The sequence below is a fragment of the Lepidochelys kempii genome, chromosome 6, assembly GCF_965140285.1.
Source record: "Lepidochelys kempii isolate rLepKem1 chromosome 6, rLepKem1.hap1, whole genome shotgun sequence".
NCBI classification, from domain to species: Eukaryota; Metazoa; Chordata; order Testudines; family Cheloniidae; genus Lepidochelys; species Lepidochelys kempii.
In genome coordinates this window covers 106,403,729-106,427,310 of record NC_136385.1, presented here as the reverse complement: position 1 = coordinate 106,427,310, position 23,582 = coordinate 106,403,729, and the positions used below count along the sequence as shown (strand labels likewise).

Sequence of the window (23,582 nt, the reverse complement as noted above, 5' to 3'; positions counted from 1 at the left end):
CCTATGGATAGTGCCACTAGTTCAGTATTATCAGACCACTGTGCAAGATATGGCCCTGTGTGTATAGAGCAAGCTAAAGGATTAAGGAAACTTAATAACACTTGCAAATATAGAACATAATTTGACTATAGCTTCACCATTTGCATTTAGTGAGCCCTGTGCAGGAAGTGTCTGTCAGAGGCTCTGTTCCACTTCAGTTTAACAGTAGTACTGCCCCACAGACACAATATTCAGATTTTCCTTCTTACCTATTTTCTAGGTCGGTGTTTCTCAGTTTGTGGTTTGCATATCTTAGATGGGTTGCCGGAGCACAACTATTGGGTCACACTCTGTGGGTTGGCAGGGGTGGGGTGGGGAATAGTTGATACAACACAAAACCCTTTTGAAAAAAAGCAAGTTACCTATGTTCACATTAATGACACACAGTGTTTGTTTGTGCTTTGAGATTACTGGTAAAAGACTATTACTTCTTTTGGGTCAGAGTTCAGATTGTCATGTTGTGGTGGAATATACATTACTGTAATAAAGAAAAAATTATTTAGGTGGGATATATAAGATCTGTAATATTCTTAACTATCCATGTCCTTATTTTAAGTGCTTGAGATTTGTGAATGATGTGATTTAATCATTTAATCATCACTCAGCAACACTAATCGTTTTTTGAATTTACAAATGTGCTTGTATATCTAGATGTATCTATATATAGATGGACCCTCAGCTGGTGTAAATTGTTATCGCTTCATTGACTTCAGTGAGTCTGACAATTAACTGCTGAGGATCTGCCCCATAATATTTAGCACGGGATTTTCAAAGGAGTCTAAGGAAATTAGGCATGAAGGCCCAGATCCTCAAAGGTATTTAGACTCCTAATTCCCATTGATTTCAGCTTTGATTTCAATGGGAGTTGACGCACCAAAATATGAGGATGTGGGCCCTCATACTTATTGAAATTCAATGGGATTTGAGCATCTAACTCCTTTAGGAGCCATCACTGAAAATCCCAGATTCAGGGCTTGGCTACACTTGCGAGTTACAGCGCAATACAGGAGCCCCGGGCGCACTAGCTCACTACCCGTCCACACTGGCAAGGCACGTAGAGCGCTCTGACTCCGCGGCTACAGTGCTGCTGGTACTCCATCTTGGCGAGTGGAATAACATTTGCTGAGCCACCACTGGGGTGCTGCGGCACCAGTGTGGACGAGGTGTTGCATTACTGCGCTCTGATCAGCCTCCGGAAACATCCCATAATCCCCTTAAATCAAGTGGCCACTCTTGTCATTGTTTTGAACTCACTGCAGGAATGCGGATGTGCCCTTTGAAAGCTGCGTTTCTGACAGCTGGCTGCTTATCTGCTCCGAAACAAAGCAACCATTACTGTGCAATGCTGTGTGTGAGAGAGGGAGGCAGGGGGAGGGTGGGTCTGCTGCTGTCTGAACTTACAAGACAGCATGCTGACATGCTCTCAGCACCCCTCAAAACCCACTCTCTCTCCCCCCACATACACACAACACACTCCCTGTCACACTCCACCCCCACCCCCACCCCCACCCCATTTGAAAAGCATGTTGCAGTCACTTGTATGCTGGGATAGCTACCACAATGCACTGCTCTCTGTGGCCATTGCAAGAGCTGCTAATGTGGCCACGCCAGTGCGCTTGTAGCTGTCAGTGTGGACAGATTGCAGCGCTTTCCCTACCGCCCTCTACGAAGGCGGGTTTAACTCAAAGCGCTCTACATCTGCAAGTGTAGCCATGCCCATAGTTATTAACATATAAGTTATTTCATTTGCAAAAGGTTAGCAAAGTTGAATTCCACTGGAGTAGGAAGTGTTAAATGTTTGCTTTACTTTCATTGCTCAGCAGCAGCAGTTATCGGGGATCACAGCTCCAGTTTAAAATAGCTCCAAGAACATTTTCACCGGAAAGGGACTGCTGACACAAAACTTTAGACTCAGTCCTGCTGCCACTGAAATCAACGGCAAACCAGCAGTGACTTCAGGGGGATCAGGATTGGATCCTTTGTTAGGTTTACAACCCTAGTTAATGCTCTACTGGATAAGATAGTGCGGCTTCTCATATAGAACTTCTTCCCTGACTGTAAAAGTATCAGACTACACAGTAACAGAACTTTCGGTTGGGGTTTCAGTCTCTTGGTGGAACTGAGCATAACCGCAAACTCCAGTGGCTAATAGGAATAGTCTTTGGGATTGAAAGCATATGCTTGCTCTGTTACTGACCCACAGTGCCTGGCATACAGGCACGGTAGGAGGGTGACTAAGCTATGGAAACTGCTAGAGTTCAGGCAAAAATGAGTCACAGGAAGGCAGCCTATTTTACTCAATTCCAGAAATGTTCTCAACCATTCAGAATTAATTGAGATGCTATTTACGGTTTGCAGTGGACTATTCAGTTTCTGAAGAAAGAGCTTGGGGATAAGGTTGCTGCCAGCTTCAGTCGTTTACTGCACCTGGGATGTAGGCAAACCTTATTTTACTTTAGAGCAGGGGTGGGCAAACTTTTTGGCCCGAGGGCCACACGGGGCTGCGAAACTGTATGGAGGGCCGGGTAGGGAAGGCTGTGCCTCCCCAAACAGCCCCAAACAGCCCCCAGATGTGGCCCACAGGCCGTAGTTTGCCCACCTCTGCTCTAGAGTCTGGGTTTGTTTGAACACAAAGCGATGCCATTTTTGTAACAGAAAGCCCTGGCATCAGCTCAACACAGATATTGTTATGAATAACGTCTGAATTATTGAATTATCTAGATGCAACTTTAGTTACCCTGGAGTATGTGCTCTTGAGAGGGTTCCAATGTTTTAGGTCTTGGAGCAGTTATATGCTATTCTTAAAAAACCGTCACTGGGTAGTGTAAATAGAAGCAGGTTCATGTATTTATGATCATGAGCTTTGATCCTCTAGAGATCACATAATTATTTTAAGCTTTGAATGCAGTGTTTAGAATAGGGCTGTGTTTACAGACTCCCTCTTCCATAGGACAGTCATTCCCACAGACCTACATTTTAATTTTAACTTAAAAATAATTAAAAACCAAACAGTGGCAAACTTTGCCAGTTTCATTTCCATGAAGATGAAGGTTTTTTTAAGATTTGCAAAAATTAGGACTTAAATTTTTTTTTCAAGTTTTTGTTTTTTAAAGAGGGAAAAGGCATTGATATCCTATTAAGGATCAGGTCTGACATATAAGTTCTGAACAGGTGTTCAGTAGTTGTAAATGTTCATATTTCTAATATATACTTGAAGGTTACCTACAAAGGCCACTGATTTCAGAGTTGTGTGCTGAGTGCTCCCCATCACCAGACAGAGATAGGCAGTTAGCATATTTGCATCAAAGTCAGTTCTTTTAATAAGATCGGTCTGAAGCAAAGAGTCCCAGTTCCAAACACTCAAACATTGAGAACATTTGGATCTGATAAAGATCTGAACTTGGTGGCTTCAGGCATATTTCTAGATTCTGAAATGTCTAGCCCCCGCTATGGATGAGTGGTTCTGGCTCCAAGTGAGGAAGATGAGTTGTGAGATGTATATTAGCGTTGTCGGGGCATGTTCACACCAATATATGTGTCCATGTAAGCCTTGTTGCCCCTTGTCCATCATTTCTTATCCCCATACTTACAGGCACTTTATTTTGCTGCTTTCACTTGTTCAGTCTGGTCTGGTACTTAGACTATAAGCTCCTCAGGGCAGGGGGTTTATCTTATTTGTTCCGTAAAGCGTCCAGGCTCATTGTAGGGTGCTGTGTAAGTTATTCTCTTTGTACAGTGTCTAGCACAATGGGGGCCTGGGATACTAGGCGTTACTGCAGTACAAATAATAAATACTAATACATTAATAATAAGAGTTACTCTCATCCAGTCAGAGGACAGTAACCATGATTACCATGTGACCTTTGGGTCTAATTAAAACTAATCAGCACAGCTGGAGTATTGGGTGATCCAATTAGAATTAGAATTGGGTGTTAGAACAATCTGCCGAGCAAGAATAATTTGCAGAATTTATTTGGCAAAATAATTTTGAATAGCACACATATGTGAGAAAATCATAGATTATTCACATGCAAGGCGTGACCAGCAAAAGGGGTGAAATTTATCAGATACGTTATTCACTAAAAATTGTTCACACAGCTGCAGTTCCAGTCCCAGCCAAGACCTAGACACCGTAGAACATTATTGGTCAGTATTATCAGTACCCTTGCATGGCACCCAGCTGTGAACTGTGGGGATGTGCAGTCTTTAGCAGACAGGTGGGATTTAATTAATTACATAAACCCTAGCCCCAGGGGCTATGATTCTAATGTGCTTGGCTTGCAATGCTTTTCCCTTGGCTGACTGATGGTGTAACTCTTATTTTAGGGAGCTGAGCAGAAATTGGAAATCTAGTCTGGACAGTTTCACCAGAAGGGGTTCCAAGTTCATAATCTGAAGGTTGCAGGTAGGCTACTAGTTACCTTTTACTGGCAATTGCAGAAGGAGAAGATACGCTTAGTCTGAGGATTCCATATTAGCATATTAGAGGAATGATGGTCCAGGGATGAGAGCACTAGTCCAGGACTTGGGAGACCTAGGTTCAACTCCCTGCTCTGCTACAGACTTCCTGTGTGATTTGGGCAAGTCACCTAGCCTTTCTGTGCCTCAGTTCTGTTGTGTTGTAAGCCATATGCACTGCAGCTTCTTTGAGTATTGACTGTCTGTTTATTCAGTCAACTAGTATATAACTTTGCAATAGCTCCACACTTTCAGCAGGTTCCAACAACGCACCCACCACAACCTGGAACAGCCACACGTTTTGTTATCCGACTATCTGCCTGCTCCCCCTAGTGGCTATTTGTTATACATATTATAACAAGTTCCCCATCTGCGGAATGGAGACGATAGCACTGCCTTACCTCACAGGGATGTTGTGAGGATACCTACGTTAAAGATTGTGAGGGACTCAGATCCTGTGATGATGGGGGCCATATAAATACTTAAGACAGATATTGTACAGTGTTTCACTGGTCATAAAAAGAAATTAGAAGTGCCCTTACTTACTCCTGCATTTTACTAATCTGGCCGAATTACAGCAGGATAATGTCTACTTGAGCGAGGTGGCAGAATAAAGGGGAGTGGGAGATTTTGCAATTAAAAGGAAAAGCATCTCCTTTTTCCCCCTCAAAATTAAAACTTTGAAATTTTGAAGATTTAAAATGTCAAAATTCTGCTGGCTGCCACCCCTGAAGTGAAAAAGGGAGTAATCCTGGATCTTAGCTTTGATTTATTTACAAGTCCAGCTTCCTTTTAGAGGAAAATTATTGGTCCATACTTCTGCAAATGGCTTCTTAGAACTGGAAATTATGGAAGTGTAAAAGCAATTTTATAAAGTGAGGGGATATTATATAAGAACAGCCATACTGGGTCAGACCAAAGGTCCACCTAACCAAGTATCCTGTCTTCCAACGGTGGCCAATGCTAGGTGCCCCAGGGGGGAATGAACAGAACAGGTAATCATCAAGTGATCCATCCCCTGTCGCCCATTTCCAGCTTCTGGCAAAACTGAGGCTAGGAACACCAACCCTGCCCATCCTAGCTAATAGCCATTGATAGGCCTATCCTCCATGAATTTATCTAGTTCTTTTTTGAACCCTGTTATTGTCTTGGCCTTCACAACATCCTCTGGCAAAGAGTTCCACAGATTGACTGTGCGTTGTGTGAAGAAATACTTGCTTTTGTTTGTTTTAAACCTGCTGCCTATTAATTTCATTTGGTCACCCCTAGTTCTTACGTTATGAGAAGGAGTAAATAACACTTCCTTATCTACTTTCTCCACACCAGTCATGATTTTACAGACCTTTATCATATCCCACCTTAGTCGTCTCTTTTCCAAGCTGAAAAGTCCCAATCTTATTAATTACATTTATATTTATTCCCACTGGAGTTTAAGGGCTTGTCTACACTTAAAACACAACAGCAGCACAGCTGCAGCACTTGAGTGTAGCCGCTACCTATGAGAACAAGAGGGATTCAGTTAGATAATCCACCTTCCTGAGATGCAGTAGCTAGATTGATGGAAGAATTCTTCCATTTTGACCTAATACTGTTTACACAGGGACTTTGGTCAGCTTCCCTATGCTGCTCAGGGGTGTGGCTTTTTCACACCCTTGGCCGATGTAGTTAAACTGACCTTATTTTCTAGTGTAGACCAAGCCTAAAGCAGATCTGTGTGCTGGAAAGAATTAGCTTTACTATGAATTGGTGAACAGATCCAACAAACTGTGTTATCGTTCTGATGTTCAGTGACTCACGGTAGGGGTCAGTTAAGCTGAAGAATAGCTGTTGTGATCACGTGGTGGCAGTTGGGTTTGTCAAGTAGCTATGGGTTTCCCTTGAGAGTGGATATTGTTTGGAGAGGAAAGGAAATGGCAGTGCTGCAAGTAAATGCTCTACACTCTGCCACCCGTGTGACAACCAGTTGGCTATAGCCATAAACTTTAAGCAGGAAATGGACGTGATTGTTCCAAGAACACCCAGCATGTGTTTTTTCTTCAGTACATTAGTTTGGACAAACAGTTCCTGATGGTCATAAACATTCACCACAAATAGTACAGGAAAAAACTGCCTTGGAAGATGTTCAAGGTTCTAGGGTTAATGTCCTGAACCCCAAAAAATGGTTAAGCTACAGATTGCTGGGGTACAGCTAATGCTTACCAGAATCTCAAGAGTTTCTCCACTTACTCGAAGTGGACCAAATTTAGCTCTGCTGTGAGTACCATTCCACCTGAAGTAATCTAGTCCTTTATATAGGGATGTATGTGCTAATAGTAGCATGATTGAGAGCAGTAAATTTATTAGAGCTTGTCTACACTATCCGTCAGATTGGCGGGCAGTGATCGATCCAGTGTGGGTTGATTTATCGACCGCTGAGCACTCTTCCATCGACTCCGGTACTCCACCAGAACGAGAAGTACAAACGGAGTCGACGGGAGAGTGTCAGCTGTCGACTTACCGCAGTGAAGACACCGCAGTAAGTAGATCTAAGCACATCGACTTCAGCTACACTACGCATGTAGCTGAAGTTGCGTATCTTAGATCGACCCTGTGCTGTAGTGTAGACAAGCCCTTAGTATGCCAAGAACTCTCAGCTTTGGAATCGTGGAGATTGATGTGTCGCTTCTACAGTAGTATATGCTAATTCCATCTCCACTTCAAAAGACTTATGCTCCTCTACAACTCTCTCTCTCTCTCTCTCTCTCTCTCTCTCTCTCTCTCTCAGAACTCTCCTTACAATATCCAGGACAGCTGAGCAGTTATTAAATTACCCCAGAACCCAAGTACCAAACAATTTCCAGAACCACAATAGTTTCCACACTTGTGCATTTGTATAAAATTTGACACACTGCAGTGTTTTTAAAAACACTTCTCATGTGCAAACCCAGAACCCTGATCTCTTCCAAATGGAAAGAGTTATGAAAAGCTTGAAGTATTTCAATAATTGGAAAATACTGTCCCTCCTGGCGAGTGATTTAACTTTCCTGGAGCGCTTTTCTTTCCCTCTCTTTTTATTTGTCAGAGAGCTTGGTTCTGGAAGTGAGTCAAGTAGTACATGAGCACAGGAATTCAAGACATACTGAAACCATTTAAAAGCCAGTGCACTATGAATGTTTGGTTTAAAAGTATGTTTAAGAAAGGGATCAATTATGAAAAATGTGTTAAGTTAAAAAAAGCAGAATGGCTTCGCAGGGAGAAAAAAGTATATTGGGAAACTTGGAAAAATAATGATAATATTGCCAAAAATACATTGCACTTAAAGAGTGACTTTGAAGGATCTCACTAACTAATTAAACCTCACAATACCCGATGAGGGCTGTTAAACCTGTTTGAAAGAGAGTTAAACTAGATGCATAAATTAAAAAAAAAAAAGTACTTTAGGAAATTCAGAGAACATGATGCAGATAGAGGGCCAGATCCTCTGGTACATGAAAGCTGGTTTCATAGAAATGTAGGGCTGGAAGGGGCCTTGAGAGGTCATCTAGTCCACCCCCCTGTTCTGAGACAGAATCAGGTATGCCTACACCAATCTTGGCAGGTGCTTGTGCTGCTCTGACTCTAAACCCAGTTAAGCCTGCCACTGAATCCTTGAGACAAGGGATTATTCAGGTGATGTAGAACAGCTTTTACACCAGCACCATTCCAGCAGTTGTGCAGAGGTATGGCCAGGGAAATAAGAGCACAGCCAGGCATCCCTATGCCCCAATGATCCCCTGCAGCCAGAACGGTGCCTCTGGCTGCTCTAATTTATACGAGGGACTAGACTGAGAGCCCGGTAGGTCCATGGCCTTGCGAGTGCACATGTGTGATTAAGCTACCTTTATATCCTTTCTCCTGAGCTGTGCTGAGCAGAGCTTAGCCACAGCTCCGTATCTGGCTCAGTATTTTATTGGTAAAATCAGGGTTGTTTCTGACCTGATCCCTATTTATTTAAGTGTCCAAGGTTTATTTTTTCTGGGGGGAAGAGATGAGGTCAGAGCTGTGGGGAGGGGCGAGGTAGGAATGGGAAAAGTGGATCAGCTAAATGGGTCCTGTTTTGGCCCATCTCTAATATTTTCCACTTACCAAATTACTAAAACTCAGCCCTCAAATAATTTTTATAACCCGTGGATATGTCTGAGGAGCTGGCCTGCGTTAGCCAGATAGACTGCCTCTCTCTCAGTATCTTGGAATATTCTCCTCTCTTTTGCCTTTACTGTCCCACAGGGGGTGACTGCTTTGTTCAGTGCTTTGTTATTTGCACCTTGATTTCTTATGATTAATTATTACTCACATATGCTGTCACAGATTTCTCCATTATCAATGCGCTTTATAAATTAATACATACATAAATTAGAATCTTTATATAAAAATTGTTCTAAGAGTCACCTCTATAGATCTCAGACGGGAGGCTGTTCCAGTCACACCAGACCCAAGTGTCTGTAGGATTGTGCCTCTGGCTCATCCCTCAAACTAAACTACACAGAGTAGCATGAGCAGTGCCTCAGTCCCCACTGAAGCCCATAAGTCTTCCTTCACGTGTGTCCAGATGGTTTGGACAACTCATAGAACATATATAAGATAGGACCATTTGTTGTACAGCCCTGCTGACAGATATTTCTTAAACCGTTTCTACGAGAACTAGGTTTGATTTTCCAAGACAGGTTTCTCAGTTGGCCTGCACCTTGAGAATGAGTTCACTCCTGGTTCTGTCACAGGAGGGTTTGTGCAACCTAGGACTACCCATTTCCTTTCCTAGAGGCTTCCTACGCAGGCAAAATCCTTCCCACGCACAATCCTTCCATCGCCCCCGCTGAGCACCAGTCCTTATGTGAACCTGGTCTGCTAGGTAGGTCAGCTTGTCAAACTGGGCCCAGTAGAAGTAAGAGCGTAGCAGGCCAACCCACCCACATCCCCTACTTTATTGTGGGGCTTGGACCCAGCTGCCACAACTACCAAGGGTATACGCAGGTCAGGCTGTCTGGGAAATGGAGCGAGCCAGCGTCTCCCCTGGGCAGCCTTTGCCTTTGCGGGCTCTTACCAAGCCCTGGCCTGTGCCCTCCACCAGGAGACCTCGCAGTGGAGGGTAGTAGCAGTATTACTCCCTTGCCTAGGGTGAATCCCATCTCCAGCACAGCTACCCCCATGAGCACAGAGGAGTGCACATTTGGCCCCCAATTCAGGGTGATGCTGCAGCTGTGACAAGCGTGTGAGAATGCTCATGCCCTGCCACCACACTGAGAGGAACAGCAGCAGGCTAGTGAAAAGCTAGGGGTGGGGGTGTATAGAGGAAGTGGAGGATGGGGATATAAACAGGTCACTCTCTCCCCCTCAGTGGTTATGATCAGGGTGTCTTCCAATTTCAAGATGTTATCAGAAATCCTGGGCTGGATTCACCAAGGGCCATACTCTGCCTCCCCTTGCTCACGTAGCGCAGTACTGGACTGCATGGGAGCAGTCCCAGGGAAATCAGTGGGAACGAGTAAAGTACTACTTGGTCAGAGTAACAGTGGCAAAAATGGAGCCTCAGTAATTACCTCTGGACCTTTAAAAGAAAGGCATTCAATTGTGGATAACAAATAGGCATGACATTTTCATTAGGGAGAAACTGGCTGACAGGCATTGGCAGTGGGTGTAGGACTTGATCCAAAACCCATTGAACTCCAGGAGCCTCTTTATATTGACTTTGGTTCTAGTCCACAGAGCCTTTTATCTATAAGACCCCAGTTGATATCCACCCAAAGTGCATAGGCACTGAAAGATGTTCCCATCTGATGACTGACTAGTGATCTGTGTTAGCTGTCTCCGCCCGATTCCTGCAGGAATGGGGTCCGTATCACAAAACCATCACCACAACTTGTTCTGACTGTCTGCCTCCTTAGAAGTTTCAGCAGAGTGGATTAACTGCAAGGTGCTGAGTATTTTGGCTTGATCTGGCCAACTTCACTGAGACAGTTCTGTTTAAAGTTAAGCACACACTCAAGTGCTTGGCTAGGTCAGGGCCAAGTGCTCAGTACATTGCAGGGCTGAGCCCTAAATGGGCTTAGAGAGAGTCATGTTGATGGAAGTATTTATATTCCCGCTGCCTGTACTGTGCATTTTCTGTGAAAATACAAAGGACATTAGTTCCAGTCTGGTACGTTTCACAAGCACCAAATTAGCCTAATTTGGTTTTCAAATAAATGCAGTGACTCTTATCCCTTTGAATGTCAGCCCAAATCACAGAGCTTAAAGGAGTGCCCCAACTTCATCTTGTTCCCGTGTATACTTTCATTTTAGAAGCTCTGAGTTTGAGCTTTTACTCCATACTCACTTCTGTTGAGTCTCACTTAGAGATGTAGGACTACTGTGGGTTGTGCATTTTGATGCCATTAATCAAAAAGAGATCAGTAAAGTTATTTTCCTCTTTTCCCTGCTCCTTAAGACTGTGAGAGACTTTCCTGAGAAGAGAATTGTTCGTTTTTAATTCCTCATTTCTTTATCCTTTCAGTATCCACTAATGCAATGACTCAGCAGCCCCAGGATGAATTTGACGTGAGTGTGGAGAATGCAGAAGCCTGGATGAAAGCCATCCAGGAGAGACTGCGGATCAATGATAACACCAAGGGACCTCGGTCTGCCCTGGAAGCCAGGCTAAGAGAGACTGAGGTAGGGGAAGACTGATATTGCTTTTTGAGAGACATATTCACAAGTGGCATTGGCACTGCAGGGGCTGCCAGGAGTCATGGAGAGGCTGCCATTAGGAGATGATCAAGGTGGGATAGGGCATGAAAATAGTCTCACGAGCTGTAAGTTTGGTCCCATTTGGGCAGGATCTCTTCAGCATTCTCTCCAGCTTCTTCTTTTGCAAGCCACTTACCGCTGCCTTAAGAAAAGGGAATAGAATGTGAGGGGGTGGGGGTGGGGGTTACATCCTGTTGTTAGATTAGATGCTTCCAGACTTTTCATGTGTATTTGCAAAAAGAAAAGGAGTACTTGTGGCACCTTAGAGACTAACCAATTTATTTGAGCATGAGCTTTCGTGAGCTACAGCTCACTTCATCGGATGCATACCGTGGAAACTGCAGCAGACTTTATATATACACAGAGAATATGAAACAATACCTCCTCCCACCCCACTGTCCTGCTGGTAATAGCTTATGTAAAGTGATCATCAGGTGGGCCATTTCCAGCACAAATCCAGGTTTTCTCACCCTCCACCCCCCCACACAAATTCACTCTCCTGCTGGTGATAGCCCATCCAAAGTGACAACTCTTTACACAATGTGCATGATAATCAAGTCGGGCTATTTCCTGCACAAATCCAGGTTTTCTCACATCCCCCCCACCCCCATACACACACAAACTCACTCTCCTGCTGGTAATAGCTCATCCAAACTGACCACTCTCCAAGTTTAAATCCAAGTTAAACCAGAACATCTGGGAGGGGGGGGTAGGAAAAAACAAGAGGAAACAGGCTACCTTGCATAATGACTTAGCCACTCCCAGTCTCTATTTAAGCCTAAATTAATAGTATCCAATTTGCAAATGAATTCCAATTCAGCAGTTTCTCACTGGAGTCTGGATTTGAAGTTTTTTTGTTTTAAGATAGCGACCTTCATGTCTGTGATTGCGTGACCAGAGAGATTGAAGTGTTCTCCGACTGGTTTATGAATGTTATAATTCTTGACATCTGATTTGTGTCCATTTATTCTTTTACGTAGAGACTGTCCAGTTTGACCAATGTACATGGCAGAGGGGCATTGCTGGCACATGATGGCATATATCACATTGGTGGATGTGCAGGTGAACGAGCCTCTGATAGTGTGGCTGATGTTATTAGGCCCTGTGATGGTGTCCCCCGAATAGATATGTGGGCACAATTGGCAACGGGCTTTGTTGCAAGGATAAGTTCCTGGGTTAGTGGTTCTGTTGTGTGGTATGTGGTTGTTGGTGAGTATTTGCTTCAGGTTGCGGGGCTGTCTGTAGGCAAGGACTGGCCTGTCTCCCAAGACTTATTTGGAAGACTAGCAGCAATCCTGATTTACTAGACTGAGATCTCAGCTGCTGCACCCAGCACTCATTCATTTGTGCATGCTAAAATGGAGGTTTAGTTGCTTCTCGCAGTCACAAGACTGGGGTTTGCAACCACCCAATGCAGTGCAGAAAACGATGCTACCAGATGAGACCAGTAGCTCATTTCATCCCACATCCTGCCTCTGACAGGGGAAGATACCATTGTTACCCCAGAATTTGATAATGCTGCAGTCAGCAATTTTGTATGTTCAGCCACTGCCTGCTGAAAACCAAACATCACATAGCTAGGAAAATCTTGGGCCTTTATGAGGCCAGGTCAGACAGCTGCATACTTGCAGTTTTTTAATTAGAATGGGAGGATGGGGCAGAAAGTTGACAAGTATGGAAGAGAGTGAGTGAATAGTGACCTAGGTTTTAAGTGCCCCAGACACATTGCTATGACTAGAAATGTTTTGATGATAAGAGATAATGCGTAGTTTTGAGTCACTATAGGTTGTGTGCTTTGTTTGAAGTTTAGCTATAAAAGATTAGGTGAAAGAATATGCTTTGGAGCATTCCGAGGAAGCTTTCTTTGGGCAAGGATCTAACAGCTAAGTTCCCCAGCAGCTAGCTGGAAGGCGGGGCCCCCTGGGAGGCGGGCCACTGATTCCTCAAAACCATTTCTTAACTGTAGGGAAATATACTTGTTTTGAAATGCTCTAGCCCAGTGGTTCTCAAACTTTTTTTTCCACGGACCACTTGAAAATTGCTGACCACTTAATGATCTTTCCAAATGTTGTTTGTACCGTTAGCCAACTATTGTAAAGCGCTTTGGATAAAAGCGCTATATATATATATAAAAAAAGAAGAAGAATGAATGGTTTTTGTTCTACAAATAAAAGCACACAACTCATATTTTAATATCAGTAGTCTTACCTTTCTAATGTGATGGATGTGCCCTCTCTCCCCTGCCGTGGCAGCCCCCGAGCTGGGGCAGGGAAGGGGGTGGGGTCTCTCCCCCGCCACAGCAGCCACAGAGCGGAGGCTGGGAAGGAGGGCCATCTCTCCCCAGCAGCTGTAGCTCTGGAGTTGGGGAAAGTCGCCTCTTTCTCTGGCCGCCGCAGCCCCGCAAGTCCCAAATTCCCCCCACCCCCTCTTCTCATCCCACTTCCCCCTCCCACCTTCCCTCTATTCCCCACAAGGCCACCACCTCACCTTACATGTGAGTCTTCTCCAGGGTCCAGACACCTAATTAGTGGAGCCACGCCTGTGTGGCTCCACTAATTAGGTGGGTGGCCCTTCATTCTCTTGTGTGCCCAGGTGCGCACCTTAGAGGAAACTATCTGTGGACCACCTGAATGGAGCTTGCGGACCACTAGTGGTCCAGAGACCACAGTTTGAGAGCCTCTGCTCTAGCCCTACTGCAGCTGTGTGTGTGTTTGTGTGCACACACATTTGAGATTTAATAAAAAAGGTAATTTTAGATGAAAGCACTCCTGGTTTGTATCAATTGTTTATCAGCTGGATGAGCTGTGCCCCCCATTGATTTATTCCTGACCCTGCCCGGAGAGAGACAGTTAAGTTATCACTGTTTTGGGTTCTGAGAAACCCTGGGTAACACCAGATGCTATCAAGAAAGGTACCGGAATCCCAGGGATAGACAGTTAGGGAATAATCTGTCTGTAGGGCAAGTTTCTTCCTAAACCCTGTCAGTGAGTGGGGTTATAGCTCTCCTCTTTTTAATGGAATTGTGAATCTGCGCATTATCTATGTAGACAGATAATATTTTGTATAATCCTGTTAATCTCTTGTCCTCAGATTTTGTGGCAGATGAATTATGCCTTATGTGTTTAAAAAATCGTGTTTCCTTTTATCCATTTTAATTGTGTTGCCTTTCAATTTCATTCGATGTCTCTTGTTCTTGAACACTGAGAAAACTGGCTGCTCCTATCTACCCCAGCTATACCATTCACTATTATAGTGGGGCAGTAGGATGAGACTAGTATCACTGCATCCTTCCCCAGGGCACACCCAGGCTGGGCCTTTGCACTGACTTGGGCCTCTGCTCTGAGATGCCTGAGTGTTCCACTGTGCCAGTCCAGTCATAAGAGGCTCACCCCTCTGGGCAGGCTGCTCCTTTCAGGGTTGCAACAAACACAAGAATAATGAACACAAATGGATTGTCCCACAGATGTGGTAAGGCTCTTTCTTCAGAAGGCTTCTGTTAAGCTCCTGTGGTCCCGACAAGGCTCACAGGCTAACATGGAAGAACAGTCCCAGCAAAAGTGGATCAGCATCGGGTCGTCCCTTTCATCAGGGAGTAGCTGTTGGGCCACACTGGTCTGAGGAGTTCCCACAAGGTCTGCTCTGCCACCAACTGTGCTTTGTTTTACCTTTTTAAAATCCTCCCTTCAAGTCTCACATCTCTCACAGGTGTGGCAAGGCAGGGCCAGCTGAGCCCATAATAGCTCATTAACCCTGTGTTCCCCAGTGTGGGGTTTGTATACCCCATCGCACTAGCATATTTTCTATACCTCTTTCATATTTTCGTGTGATAGGCCTGTTCTCTGAATGAAACAGCCTTCTCTGTTTCTCTTCAGATGAACATCTTTCTGTGCATCTAGTCATGTTTGCCCCCCATCCCATCTTTGAACCCCCTCTGTTTTTGAGATGGGATGACTGGCACTGACAATGGCACTCCTGATGGGGTGGTTTATATAATGACATTGCAGTATTTTCAGGACCATTTTCTCAAATGGGGTTCATTGTGGGTTGGAGCATGTACCAGGCCTAGCATAGAGCCTCATCAGCGAGCTGGTGGTGATGGGCAGACTTGCATAGCCGTCACAAAGGCTGGAAGTTCCTGTTTCATTGTGGATTTGTTTCTGCTTTTGGATGAGTATAGCCCTTACCTTTTGCATAAGGAATGTTGATACACACAACATCATAATGCATGCAGAGAATTCAGGAAAGTCAGTGCTGTGGGAGACAGTTTATTAAGGGGTTCTGTTGACATTACAGAGCACAAGAATGAAGATTGTGTGGTTTGTGATGATCTTACCTGGGCTGATCTAAAGTCTGAGGCCTTTGTTGGACTTTGGAACAGGGTCATAACGGATAGAAAATCCTTGTTATAGTAGCTTTTTCAATCTGGATATTGGAAATCCATCATTATTATTAAACAAAAAGCAAGTGGCTCTTCTTTAGTTCTGCCTTCCTTTCCCCTCTTCCTTCTCTGCCACCCAGCTGATGTCTCCTTCTGGCCTGCCTTTTTTTAAATAAAAACATCTGTTCCAAGTGCCTCTTTCCCAGTTGGCTTGCACTTATTCAGGCTTCCTCCCTATGATTTATTTTCTGTTAATTTGCTAACAAAAATGCCAGCCAAAGAAAGTAATTGTTAAAAAAAAGTGCCAACTCCAACCACAGCTTTCTCAATCCTGGGCTCATTTGCTTTCAAGTCACTTCAAGCAGGAACAAGACTGAAGCCTGGACTAAGTTTTGGTTTTGAATCTTTCTATTGTTTGCTGGGTGTGGTTTCTATTTTCCCCTGTGCTCTGTTTTTGTTTTTTACAAGTAAATAATCAAATGATGTATTTATGGGTAATAGGTAAATCACTCCGGACAAATCACTTAGGCCTATGTCTTCAAAAGTGACCTCAGATTTTGAATGTCTCAACATTTTCCTTTTGGCACCCCTTCCCCCACCATGAATGAGTGTGGTTTCCCAGAACTGTGAGGAGGGACAGCAGGGAAAGGAAGTCTAGTGTCCTGCCTGATAGTGGGAAGGTGCTGCTGGAAGGCTGACAACACTATTAGGACAGAATTAAGGTGGTGTGTGGGGTGGGGTGGTTGTGCGAAGGGTTAGGTTTGTCTCTGGGTGGAAGAGTAGAAGATACATAGTGTTAGGTGGCTCAACTTTCATTTCCTTGCTTGTAGGTTTTGTGTTAGGTATGCATGTAGGTGATGGGGCCTTAACTGATACACAATGTGTTTTTGTGTGGAAATAGAATTTGATAGCAGAGATATAATTCTCTATTCTTTTTATAGGGTGGCTCAGAGTATGTCTTCTGTGATTTGCAACAAACTGCTTTTTGGTGCAGCTCCCATGGCATGTTCTGGTGCAACTTACAATACTGGCTTTGCTCAATGTTTCCCGTGAATAGTGTCTCCTCTGCACTTACTCCAAGAAAGTGAATTAGACGTCATGTGGTTATGCAGTACAATAGATCTGTAGCAGTAGTGGAGACACTGTTGTTACAGGCAAGTCCGATAGCACTTAATAGGCACAAACCCAACAGGGCTGCGTAGAAATTACCGTGAAAACCTACAGAAGTTAATGATCTACTTTCTGTTGGTGGTGCTAACTACTTTACAACAGGGATATATTTCTCCATTAATTAAACCCTGTACGAATATTGAAAAAACCAGTAGGAAAGTTCTTATTTCTATTAAATTTTGTAGGAGTTTTCCAGCAAGGATGTAATGATTTCCATATGAAAGCAAAGTTCTAATTCAATAACCGCACTGGCAGGCTCTCTTTTTTTCAATGTTTTCAGTTTTGTGTTTTCTAATAGAAAATTTGTGCGTTGGAGCCAGAAGGTCGAGTGAAAATGGATTTGGTCCTGATAAAAGCAGATGCCCTTCTTCGCTGTATCAGCGAGGAGGAAAAGCATGAGATACTAGCCAAACTGAAAGACATTAAAGCCATGTGGGAAGAAACAGCCATCTACATTACTCACTGCCACAGGTAGGACACATGCTGTTTCCACAAAGACTGTATTTGATATATTGGGTCAGACTGTGGCTTGTCTAATTCTCTCAGACAATGCCACCTTACTCCCTGCTCTAACAACCTGTGCTGTGTGGGAGAGAGAGGAGCCTTCACGGGGGTCCCATGCATATGTTGGAAAGGAACAGAAAGTAGGTGGAACCTTGGCTCTACATCTACCCACAATACGCCAGTCCAGTGACCTGAGAAATAATCTTTGCCAGGCACAGGGCTAGCACAGGGTACTTCTTCCCACAGCCAGGGGCAGCTGGGAAGTGGATTGTGACACTCTGAAGTCAAAGAAGCTAGGCTGATTTACCCTGTCTGAGAATCTGATTCTTTATTACCAACTTTTTTTAAAGCATCTTGAACTCCCCTCACTCTCCACTGGTGCTGGGAGAACCTCGTGCATCTTGTTTCTCACTTTCCCCAACAGCCGTATCGAATGGGTGTGGCTGCACTGGAGTGAATACTTGAAAGCCCAGGATGAGTTTTACGTCTGGATTCATAACATGAAGGTTACCTTGGAGCCTGACATAGAACTGCAGCTCGGTTTAAAGGAGAAGCAATGGCAGCTGAGCCACTCCCAGGTTCTGTTGAATGATGTCCTAAATCAGTCAGTCCTGCTGGAAAGGCTGCTGGAGGAAGCTGCTTCCTTGTTTAACAGGATAGGTGACCCGAGTGTCGATGAGGATGTCCAGAAGAAGATGAAGGTGGAATATGAAGAAATAAAGACAGAAGCTCAGGTAAAATGCAACTATAAAAGAGAGGAGGGTTTAGGATGCTCACCAGTTACTATCCTGTATTATTTACTGTTAGTGTTTCTGATATGAGAGCAAGGAGTTCCCCAATATGGTTCATGGGAAAAGAATGTATCTATAGTGCACAGAAGGTTTGAGTGATCTTAACAGGGCAAGATTAATACAAGCAATCCCAAAGCAAATGCTTCCCTGCCCTTTGGTAAATAAAAGATCTCAGAGTGATCTTGATGTAAAGTAATCCATCCAAGGAGATGAGGAAGCATCCCAACTCTGCACCCTCATTTGAAGCTATACCACAAATCCCCAGATCAAGACTCACACACCATAATCTCAGAGTTGGCAAGCAATTAATGCTTTTCCGACACAAAGAATAGGCAGCCAACGCTAATAGCTAAAAGATTTTCAATAGATGCTAATTCATTTTCCAGCCTGCACCTGCCCTCAATCCCAGAGGTACAGTGGTCATTAGACAGGAGGATGGTCAACATTATAATTCAACTTTTCATGTCTGTGACTCACTTTGATAGTTGGTTTGGGTGAAGGTTTGAGATGAGACAAAAAGAAAAGGAGTACTTGTGGCACAAGTACTCCTTTTCTTTTTGCGAATACAGACTAACACAGCTGTTACTCTGAAACCTGTCATTTTTCATTTAAAATATTTAAAAAATTATAAACCCCCATTCTGTGCCTGCAGCTGCTGCAGTCACACTTTCTAGCCATAAATACATCTAAAGAAACATTGAATCAAAGTCAGGTTGCAGAGTAAATCCATTCATGAAAAACACCCTTTTTTACTCCTGGCAATTCAACTCTTGGGATTATAAATTTCACCAGATTCTCAATTTAAATGTTTAGTGATTTCCCTCTAAACAAGGGTGTGTCTTTGATCCATGAACAGCTAGTATTTGTGTTGTGCAGTTTGATATTTGGACTAGCCAGTTCCCTCAAACATATTATCTGAATACAGAGAGCCTGAGTCAGATCTCTTAGGCTAGTGTGACACCAGCATAGATTTACACTGATTGTTGCTGCTGAGAGATCAGAATCAGGCCCACTGTATTTAGATAAAATACATGCTGATGTCTCCAGCTAACTGAGGCTCTAGAAAAGGCAGCTGAAGCAGCTACAAATGCCACCTTGCACCAAAAGACAAAGTGAAACAATCCAGTTGAAAAACCTCTGGAGGCTGCGGGTGGAGGGGTGGTGGAAAACGTTAGTTTTTGTGATTGAAATAAATGGGGGACTCACTGGCTAATTCCAAGGTTAGAGGCAGCTTGGGAGTCTTGCCAGGAAGTGAATAATGGTAGCTGAAGGAACCTTTGCTACCTCTCACAGTGGGAGGGAGGACTGAATGAAAGAGATCCAGTAATCTGGGTTGTCTCAGTCCCTCTCATGATGGGGGGCTAGGCTTCATGTAAATTGCAAATGACAGCTGAATTCCCAAGCTGGCTACAGGAGACAGCTTGCTGGTACTTGTAAATTTCACTAGTACTCAAGAAGCTTTTTTAGATCTCCTGCAGTTGCCAGTTTCTGTCACAGGCTGAGCAAGTGGATTCCATTTCTCAAATGCTTTAACTGTGATATTACTTCTCCAGTGAGTTAACATATTTTCTTGCTGCCACTGAGTATCCTTACACTCCCAAATTAAAAATTATATTCACCAGAATTTTTTTTAATTACAGTTGTTGTAACATTTTTACACACAGCAGCCAATTCTCTCCCCTACTCCACATGTCTCTCCCCCTCTCCCCCCAAAAGAGTTATTAGTACTAGCCAAGAATGTCGTCTAAATATAAATAACCACTGAGACATCCTCTCTTCCTTGTATAGCAGGAACAGTAGTGATGTATGAAGTTTCAACACATACTCAATCTAGGCTGGTGCAAAATACAAAAATTTTGATTCATGTTGGTTCTCTTAAATTAAACCTACAGGTTCTTGGCTCAGTCTTTCATTCTACTCTCAGACAATCCCATGTGAGTTAGAGGGAGAGAGTGGCAGAGGGTGGCTTCAAATCATTTTTGGCGCCCTCCCAATTCTGGGCTGCTTCAGGGGCTGAAACAACCTCTAGCAAAATTTAGGCAGCCCTAAGTTATGGCATCCTCTGCAGAGCTCCCTGTGGCTTGCAGCGCAAGCCAGAATGGCCATGGTAGCATGTTGTACAGCTCTGTGCCAATACATTCTCTTCTGTCTCCAGCCCCACAACTGCCCTCACACACCTCCTGTACCAATGCTTGCAGGAAGCCAACAGAGGCCCAACAGAGTCCCTGCACCAGGAGCATTCTCCCCCAGTTGCTTGCTGGCTACTTACAGCCCCTGTTTGTTGCTGGAGTGGCAGATACACTGCACACTAAACCTGGGCTCTGACTCAGGTTTGAGCCCAAGCCCCACTTCTGTCCACATGCACATCAGTCTGACTCGAGTCAGCAAACGCTCAAGACCCGGGTCCTAGGGTCCCGCTAGGGGAGTGGGTCAAAGCCTGATTCCTGCTGTGATCCAAGTCCAAGCCCTGTCATTTTGCATTGCGGACCCAGGTCCGGCTGCAGACCTGAGTCAGAAGGTATGCGTAGTGCTGTATGGATGAGTTAGCACAGCTCCGAGACATGGGTCCAGCAATTGTAAAGCAAGGTTTACAATACAGTGTGAACACTCAAACTCTGATTTGGAAACACCACATCTACAAGCCTGGGTCCCACAGACCTGGGCTTAGTGTGCAGTGTAGACATACCCATAGAGGCCAGAGAATGGGGCAGACCTTCATGCTTTATCTCTTGGGTAACGGTGCACCAAAAGCATGTCCTGAATATGAAACCAAAAACCTGCATATATTCTTCACAATGTCATCTCTTAGTATTCCTCATCTTGCAGCCTGCTTGGGATCTGTTATCTTCTTGTCAGTACAAATATTCCTCCCTATGCCACATCTTGGCTGGTAGATGTTCTCTGATTATTCAGGTGCTTCTGCAGAAGGCAAGAGTTAATGCTCCTTTTGTGTGGCTTCTCAGTGAAAAGAATAATGAGTTGCCTGACAGAGCAAATGGCAGCATCTTTCTCTTCATTAAAAGTTGCACTCGGAGGTAGCCCCATCTAGCAGTCTGGCAGGTTTTCAGCCTGCCCTTGGTTAGCTTTTCATATGATAGCTTAGCACAGTGTTGTGTCTGTTCAAATGTGTGTCATTTATCACATGACCTGATGGATCGTAACATTTTCAGCAGTAATTTCCAAGCCTTGGACTGCTTCATTTTGGTTAAATAGCTTGTCCCAGACAGGTTAAGCTACTTCTCAATTTAAGCTGTGCATCTCCTCCTTAATCAACCTTTGTAATTTTACTGTAAGATGCTGGAGTACATTTTCACCATAATTCTGTTTATCAATCAGATTTCAATCCTGCCGCTTGGGAGTTTTTACAGTTTGCACTTCCTGCCCTTGTGTATTTATGTCTTCATTTCACTTTCTCTGCCAAATCCTCAGCTAGTGCAAATCAGAATAACCCCAGCGAAGTCCATTGAGCTATACAGATGGACACCAGCCAGGGATCTGCCGCACTATGTGCAAGGCTTGATTTGAGGTCTATGATCCCTCACACTAGGCTAGGCCAGGCCCAGATCACACGCTTCCCTACGCAGCTCCCTAGCCTGCAGGATCAGGAATGCACCCTGAAATTTAAAGGACAGACTCCCATTTCAACAGAGTTTTCAATACTCCATGTAACAGATCAGAATTTTGCCTTCTGACTGCAAAGACTGTCACGGTGGGGCAGATTCTCCAGTGTGGTGTAGCTGCTTTGTATTGTACCACTGTGACAGTCTTGCCCTAAAGCAAGGGGGACTGGCCCTGGAGGATTATCCCAGCACAAGGGTGATCCTCTGGTGGTTGGATCTGACATATGGGCTCATGCATTTCTCTGCTTCCATGCTGCTGGCATGGCTGAAGGAGAGGTGACATGGCCAGAATGCTCCTATATCATGGTGTCTTCAGACTGCTGGGCCTGTTTGCAGAGGACACAAGATAGAGGAGTCCTCAGACTATTCCAGCTTGATGCAGGGGTCTGCACAGAGCAGCCCCAGGGTCAGGGGAGAGCAGATGGGAGCTTTGAGTCACTTTTCCCCCTAGACCAGTGACCTGGCCTCTGTGTAGATCCACCAGATCCCAGGATCCAGCCCTGTCTCTGGCCCCTGCATAGGGGCACAAGATGTATGCAGAGAGATGTCTCCTTGCACCCTGTCCCTAGTTTGTGCAGAGCCAAACACTGCCAGGCCCTATATATTGTGCCAATGAAAGCAAAGTCTTTGGAGGTTACCATAGATGCTAAAAATATTGCAGAGTTTCTAATGCTGCAAATATAGTCGTTTCTTTACATCTTGTTTAAATAGCAAATGCTGTGAAATAATTTACATGTCCCAGGCATGATCAGACAGAGTAATCCTATACTTTTTGCCAGCATGGAGGTTGTCACCGTAGCTTGTAGGCTGGCCCCATATATTGTCTGTGTTTCAAAGCAAAGTTGGGAAAGGATAATACCGCTTTTTAATGAAAAATATGAAGCTTTGGAAAGGGGAGGCGAGGCAAGGCACTGACCTCACAGGACCTTGCCATCTTCTGTTCTCTGAATAAACGTTGAGATGCTACAGCACAGCCAAGAATGGGAGAAAGCTTTACATATTTTTGTCCTCATACTGGAGATGAGGTGTGAATTCCTGAAAAGGTTGAGTGACATGGGGGTGAAAGGAAATGGACTCTGTTTTCCTAGTTAAAAATGCAGCCTATGAAGAGACAGATAAGCTCTGGCCTCACCGTTTTGGACGTTTCTTTTTACAGTGCAGAGTTAAATTGCTTGAAAAGATAACGAAGGAACATGAGCAATACAAGACCAATGTCGACCAATTTCAATCGTGGCTGAATGGCGTGACTGAAAGATTGAACAGCTGCATCGGAGAAACAACAAAGTTGCCAGCAGACAATGGGCTAAAGACATTGCAGGTTCTTTATGATGCAGTTCTAGTAGGGGAGGGAGAGCGCTGCTAAGAAATGCATTCTCCTCATCTGAATCCCTTCTTGTGTATATTCCCCAAATCATACAAGTATTTAACAGAATAGTGTATTCATAAGATCCATGTGGCTCTGAAAGTATGCTATGGGCCTAGAATTCAAGCACTGCAAGTTCAAATTTGGCTCAGGGCAGAAATCTGGAGGAGGGGGGGAAAGGCATATTGTCTTTATCAAAGGGGGATATTTAAAAGAGAGGTGTTTAAAACAAATTCTGGTGAAATGGCTAAAGAAGGGGTCCTGAATCATGAGTTGTCCAGGTCTGCCACTTTCTGTGCGGTCATTAACACACCATTGACAACTCTCCCAATTTTATCATGAGTCTCATACTATTTGACATTTTTCTTAAAGCTCCAGTTCCTGGAGTCATGTGATTACACAAGAATCTGAGCTTTCATTAAAAAAAAAAGAAATGTAAGTTTCTAGCCTTCCTGGTTAAAAAGAGAAGCATATAAACATGATTTGAATGTAGCGCAGAGGCTCAAGGGCCAGAAGAC

The 23,582-nt window shown here is 44.2% G+C and overlaps 1 protein-coding gene across 12 annotated transcripts in view; it reads left to right on the top strand.

Moving 5' to 3' along the window:
• Positions 1 to 23,582, top strand: part of SYNE3 (spectrin repeat containing nuclear envelope family member 3) — a 96,356-nt gene that overhangs the window by 19,007 nt on the left and 53,767 nt on the right. For 6 of the 12 annotated variants that reach the window (XM_073349571.2, XM_073349567.2, XM_073349566.2 and 3 more), the window contains exons 2-4: positions 17,085 to 17,257; positions 17,715 to 18,024; positions 22,858 to 23,019. In XM_073349571.2, coding sequence (XP_073205672.1) covers positions 17,085 to 17,257; positions 17,715 to 18,024; positions 22,858 to 23,019 — 645 coding nt within the window. Of the gene's footprint in view, positions 1 to 4,365; positions 4,445 to 11,005; positions 11,164 to 12,218; positions 12,301 to 17,066; positions 17,258 to 17,714; positions 18,025 to 22,857; positions 23,020 to 23,582 lie in introns of those variants that run through there. The other 6 variants (XM_073349569.2, XM_073349568.2, XM_073349570.2 and 3 more) reach the window with 4 other exon arrangements.